This window comes from Asparagus officinalis, unplaced genomic scaffold (assembly GCF_001876935.1).
Source record: "Asparagus officinalis unplaced genomic scaffold, Aspof.V1 AsparagusV1_Un212, whole genome shotgun sequence".
NCBI lineage: Eukaryota > Viridiplantae > Streptophyta > Magnoliopsida > Asparagales > Asparagaceae > Asparagus > Asparagus officinalis.
The window spans coordinates 136,262-142,768 of NW_017972478.1; the positions used below are offsets into that span (position 1 = coordinate 136,262).

Here is a 6,507-nt window from a genome sequence, read left to right on the forward strand (position 1 = left end):
GCAAACCCAATCTCCCCATGTCACCACAGCAAACTTACTCTGCTCAACTCCTTTTGATTCCAACCATTTATCGTGCATGAGTAGCGCTTCAAACAGACTACGACCACCGTCCACCTGCCAATTCATAAGTATATCATTAACCCGACGAAAGTTGAGAAATTGGACGGGGGTAGTGGAAGAAAAAAGAAGAAAAAACAGATGAAGCAACTTATACAAATTGTTCGGTTATTCAGGAGACTGCATCGACAATGTGGTTGATCGAACGTAGACCCTTTGTAGCGTCACACTCTGGCATTCGTTACCTCTCATCTTTGTTAAGGGGTTATAAATGTCACAACACAATGCTACAGCGGGTCTATACGCAATTAACCTTTAAAAATATGAAAGATTAAAGGGACCTCATATCTAAAAAATGGAGACGCCAATACACACTTGAAGAGAGAGGGATCATAGAACAAACCTGAAATTGTTGAATGCCAGTAAGCACTCTGCAGTAATCAGTGAGAATGGGATGGTATTGAGGCCTGACGTATGTTTGAAACGCAGCTTCGGCTCCTCCACTCGATGCACTGACTATAACAGAAGGGAATTCGATGATTTCTTGAGGATTTATCTTCTTGTCCTTCTCGCAAGTAGCTTCAAAATCCACCACCACCACAAATTTATCGAAGTTATGGTACCACTTCAAAATCCACCACCACCACAAATTTATCGAAGTTATGGTACCGATATCCTCCATGCACGCCATAGCACTGGGAGAACATTGTTACTAAACCTATTTTCTAATTCACCACTTCACTAATTATGCAGGGGGAGAAAAAAGCAGTTTACTGCCTATGCCTTTCAACTATAGATATTTGTAAAAATCATTGCAATAACTAATGCCTTCCAAATAGTATTAGTCCCCAAAATTTACCTCTAAATAGATGCACAGATGTTGACATCAAGACATCAAGAAAACATTCTTTTTTTTTTTAGTAGTGATAGGGGCACACCCCCAGGCCCCAACCACACATCCTCTCTCTCTATATATATAGTACATTGGGACCCACGTGAAATTAAACAATTTCATGTGGATCCCAATGCACTATAGAGAGAGAGGAGATGTGGTTGAGGTTGTGGTTGGAGGTGTGCCCCTAGCATATCTATTTTTTTTTTACGGATGCATTCTCATCGAACCTCCTGTTTGGTTTCACTCTTGCAAAGTATCCCCCTAATAAATAAACAAATAAGAGGAGAACGAAAAAGCTTAAGCATCAAAAAATGTAAGATTAATTGAACAGGCTAAGCATAATCTCAGCTTAACTGAAATCAAAACCACATCCATTTGCTACGAGGAAAACAATTACAGCTAACAACACTCCATTCTGCATAAACTCGGAACAAATTTCTTCATGTTTTGTACATGCATCCTGCATTCTCTCTCAACGCTCCCTCTCTACCGCTTCACAAAAGCTCAAAAAAGAATACCATGAAAGAAACAAGTTCAAACTTAAGGTCAGAATATAGGAAGTCCAAGTTTCGACCTCTGCAGGTAATTTCACCAAAGTTACATGAGCATTTTTGCAGCCAGCAACCTACAAAGTTACCGCTAGAGGTCATTGTATGTCCTCAAGGAGAAGATTCTCCTTCAGTGGAAACGACTCACGCATCAATATCTGGAGCACTGAAGAAGGAATAATCTGGATCACTCGTACCAAGCAAAGGAATGTACTCTGACCCTCTCACATGAACACTATAACAAGCTGCAGTTTGAACAAAACAAATAAATCCCCAGGTTACTTTTCTGGCAAACACAGGAATTGACTATTATTTAGTAGATAACAGGTGCAAATAGTTACTCCAACACAAAATAATATGCTTAATATATCACAAATAGCAAATCGTAATCATACATTACTGCCAAAGGATAAGGGGGTAAATTTCACAAACCCCCGTGAACTTTGAGGGTTTTGCAAAAATTACATCTGAACCTTATAAATCATGTAGAACGAAACTTGCGGAGCAACAGAAAATATTAAATTAGTTACATGAACATTGCATGATATTTTTGGAATTTGGCTCTTGAGGGTCCTAATTTTGAAACTTGAGGTATAATTTGGTAACTTTAGCAATCAATTGTGTCTCAACTATCTGTTATAAATATCATTAATCAATACATCGTTTGGTGCCATCTGCCGCACATCCAACAAAGGGTAGAAAGGTAAGAGCAAATATAAGATCTTTAGCTTCTCTCTTTTCTCACTTACTGTTATTCTAATACACCTCAATTTTGTTGCAAAAATTAGTTTGCATGATCTTTTATAGCATTTGTATGAATTTAGATAATGTAGGTATTTATATTAAATTGAAGATGAGAAAGTTCCATTCAATTTTATCGGGTAAGCACTTTTTAGATTTTTAATCAATTATAAATAGATGAGAAAGTTCCATTCAAATATCAAGAAAACTAGCAAAATAAAAACTAAACGCTTCACTGTATCGGTAATTTTTTGCACCATACAAATTGATATTTATACTTTTCTTTCCTTTTATCTATGATAAAAAGGGAGAAATCATGGTAGCCAAAGTTAAAAACAATAATACGAAGAAAGCTATTGATGCACGGAGCTCTTCTACTTCCCATGGAATACCTGAAAATAGCGTGGTTAACAAGCCGACGTCACCATTCATCCTGATTCCAAAACTAATAGCAACCTTATCAAAGTCTCTCCCATGTAAAAAGATATCCGTAATTAAAAAAAAAATTCCATTTTCATAGAAAGTCATGTGGTTTATGACATTTTTAGATATTCATTTACTAGTTTTAACTTACCTTGTTATGGACAGGTATTTATAAATGTATGCAGAAGAAGAAACTCACTCATCATCAAATGGTTCAATAACAAGGTTGCAAGGAATGATTGATTGCCTCAATTATCGAAACTTATACAAATGAGGTAATGCTGAAAGCAAATGTTCTTTTAGAAATTTTACAATAACTATGATACAAAGATCATAAATGTAACATGCATGACAACTATCACCACATTCATAAACCTTTGCTCTCATGTCCTTTTATTATAAGATGATGACGGCAAAAATCAATGGTTTCAGCTTTCAAGAAACTTAATTGTGGTATGGAATAATGTGGGGGATGTGATCACTGAAGAGTTCGTAGTATCATTTGGCAGAACGCTTAGATACATGAAAGAACATTTGTTGTTATCATTTGGCAGATTGATATTAATAAAATTTCAATAGGCTTAATTGCACTTAAATGCCCTACAGTTTCCCTACTTTGAACTTATCCTCACTTGTTTTGGTACTTAAATGTCCTGAAGTTTTTAAAACTTGTACTTAGATACCCTAAGCGCCTAAAGTTTTTATAACTTGCACTTAAATGCCCACAGTTATGCAAACTTGAGGACATTTAAGTGCAAGTTTTAAAAACTTTAGGACATTTAAGTGCAACTTTAGGACATTTAAGTGCACGTTTTAAAAACTTTAAAGTATTTAAGTGCAAGTTTTAAAAGCTTTAGGGTAAATAAGTGCTGCCATAAACTAGTTGAGGGTATATAAGTGAAAATTTTAATAACTTTAAGTGCATCAGGCCATTTTAATAAAATCATTCTTTTTTCTGTGTATTTATGATTTTAGTGGATTCAATTCCTTTGGATTTTCAACTATTATATGATTGGATCATTGGAGGTTTTCACTTCATCTTTCTGACTATATTAATATGTATAGTATCTTGTTCTCTAAAGTGCTCAGTCCAAACTTTTCATAGATGCCTAGAATACCATCATAGACTGATGCATCTAAATCTAAGCTTTAATCTCCTTACTAATTCTCATAAAACAACCAATGAAAATAACTCAAGCATTCTTTATTTTCTTTTACAGAAATTGAATAAACCAATATCGTGTTAAGATAATGTTAAATATAAGGCTTAAAACTATAGAACACCAAGCTAAGATGTTTTCAATGACTAATCAGAGTGACACAGAATGGATTAAAATTAGATAGAAGAGGAAGAAAAAGAAGCAATATTTCGGGGCTAGTCCATTGACAAATGCTCGACACAAATCTTAAGAAACCTAGCCTGGTGCATGAGAAACACTGATAACAATTAACTCGAGAAAAGGAGAAAAAAAAAATACCGTTTTCAATCTTCACTACACTTTGAAGCATCACCTCCATTTTTTTCTTCATTTCAACATTATCATCCATAAGGGGTACTAGAAGGGTTAGCTCCCTGTATATGTCCCTCACAAATCTACATATTTTCTCAGCATATTCAACTTCCCCATCTGATATTCGACCAATGGCCAGTCGCATAAGCTCTCCAGTCACATCTGCAAGCTAAACCAAAAGAGAAAAGAAAAATAAAACAATTACCCCCAAAAGAGAAAAGTATATTAAACAGAAAAAGAAAAATTAAACTATTACCCCCAAAAGGTAGTCAAGAACATTAATCTGCAGGGGCTCAGGATATTTGTCACTTAGCGGTCGCAGAGTAGCATTAATCTCAGCGAGGTTCAGGAGGCTTCCAGTTTTGCAGAACTTACAGAAGGCTGCAGCTTCAACATACTCTTGAATCTGCAGCAGTTGTTTAACTGTTAGAAACTGCTATTTTATATTTTCAAAAAGAAAGAAGTAAAGGGAAAGGTGCTAACAGCGAAAGTATAAGCTCGTCTGAGTTTCCAAAAATCGGCACCTTTCAGTTCATTTACTAATCTTGACATAAATTGATCAGTCACTGCGGCAAGATCTTTTTCCGCCTTTGTTAAAACTTCATCTTTGTTATCCTTATTGAGCCTGGAGTACAAGAAAGCTGGAGTCTCGGCATCAAAAAAGCAGTAAGACTGCTAGTGAAGGTCATTATAATAAGTGCATGAAATATTACTATGACATTGGCATTCTTTTCTTAGAAAAATATTATTTTTAAATTTAGTTACAAAAATTATCTAAACTTTTTTATTTATAAAGAGCAAGAAATTTCAGTCCACATCAGAAACGACAGGACTTGGTCAAGTTTCAATCAGCTTTTATCTCTGGGTTTTCTGGGAGCTAATTAAGCTCCTTCGTAAATAGGATAATGGATTTGGGTTGGTAACCCCATCTCCTAAATATGTATTTAGAGGACAAATCGAAGAACCTAGATATTCAAACCGGTTGATTTTCTCACGGGAATAAATAAATGAAGATCTTTTTAAATGACCATCCTTTTTTTTACGGATGAATAGAAGCCCTGACAAAGCAAATTAAGTTTAGCAATAAATTTCAGATTATAACCACTCAACTCTCAAGTTATCTATTTGGCTAGCAGACTTATCTATGGCTGGTATCATTATAAATTGTGTTAACGTATCTCCAATCTCATGCTTGAATTGATACTATGTGGAAAATATGCTGCTTAATCAAGCTCACACATAAACAATTGTGTTAAGCCTACCTGTGGACCTGGAATATGACCTTTTTGCTGTTCATGGTGACATCACGACTAGCCTTTACAATTCTCTCCCTCTTGTCGTTCTGCAAATGCAAACCAGTAGCAAATAGACAATATTAAAGACAAACACAAATTTCCTTCTGATGCGTGCATAGCGACGCAAAGAAGTTATGAATGCCATGCCAGTCGAGAACAGGTGACCCCCCGAAAGGTCCTCTATTGGAGCAATAAACAACGCCGGGATGGGGTCTCCTTTGGATACCACATTGCCCGCCGTACTGGAAACCACCTGTTTGGCCAGGATGCAAGGGTGTCGAATAGATGCCATATTACTAAAATGGAATAGCCCAACACCAATTTTTGAACTTGGAAGGAGGGCGTACGGGGTAAACGCACGTGCTATCGGGTGCGGAAGAGTAAAGTGAGCGAGGGAAGGCGTAAAAGGGAATGCAAGGAGAACAGGCATGTATATTCTACCCACAGAGAATTACACCTAGAACAGCACAGTATGAACAAAGTCGCTCTTTTTTACCCAGGCCACTACCATGAAGTTCTTTTCTTTTTCTTTTTTTTCAGTTTCCATTTTAACAAGTGATGAACTTCCTATCAGAACCGATCTCTTAAATTAAATTTCACATTTCCCCCCACTAAAAAATCTCTCTTGTTCATCAACCGACTAAAGATCATTGATGCTGAGAAAAAGGAGAGATTAAAATTTGCCGGCCATCTCATCAACAGGCAGCGATCTACAGTTGTTAAAACTTACGAGCTCATTGAGGTAGGCGGTGTGCTTGGCGAACTCCGCTCTCATGGGCGATGGCGACGACTCGCTAGCAGACATCGTCCTCGACTTCTTCGCAGTAGGATCGCTGAGAATCGACGATGAAGCCCCTGAAACTGTCAATTCCCCCCCGACGAAAAAAGGTGCGAAAAAATGTGAGCTTTTTCCTTGTTTTTTTGGTTTAGGGTTTATAACAAAATAAAATACGAAGAGAAATTAGGGTTTTACATTGATTTGGGGGTCGGTGGTGGGCTCTGGATGCCATGAGCAGCAGCTTACTACCACAACCGCT

General features: G+C 36.7%; 1 protein-coding gene and 1 long non-coding RNA gene across 2 annotated transcripts; both read right to left on the reverse strand.

Annotated features, from left to right (window-relative positions):
• Positions 1-22: 22 nt before the first annotated feature.
• On the reverse strand, positions 23-537 carry LOC109827442. The gene is made up of 3 exons (XR_002243434.1): positions 461-537; positions 215-370; positions 23-114 (listed from the first exon to the last, which is right to left on the reverse strand). It is a non-coding gene; the product is annotated as an uncharacterized LOC109827442 (long non-coding RNA).
• A 764-nt stretch (positions 538-1,301) lies between these two features.
• Positions 1,302-6,501, reverse strand: LOC109827435 (translin-associated protein X). The gene is made up of 7 exons (XM_020394447.1): positions 6,444-6,501; positions 6,201-6,331; positions 5,438-5,517; positions 4,659-4,800; positions 4,432-4,581; positions 4,143-4,344; positions 1,302-1,745 (listed from the first exon to the last, which is right to left on the reverse strand). The coding sequence occupies exons 1-7, from the start codon at positions 6,478-6,480 to the stop codon at positions 1,645-1,647; spliced, it is 843 nt and encodes a 280-aa protein (XP_020250036.1). The 5' UTR covers positions 6,481-6,501; the 3' UTR covers positions 1,302-1,644.
• Between the last annotated feature and the right edge of the window lie 6 nt (positions 6,502-6,507).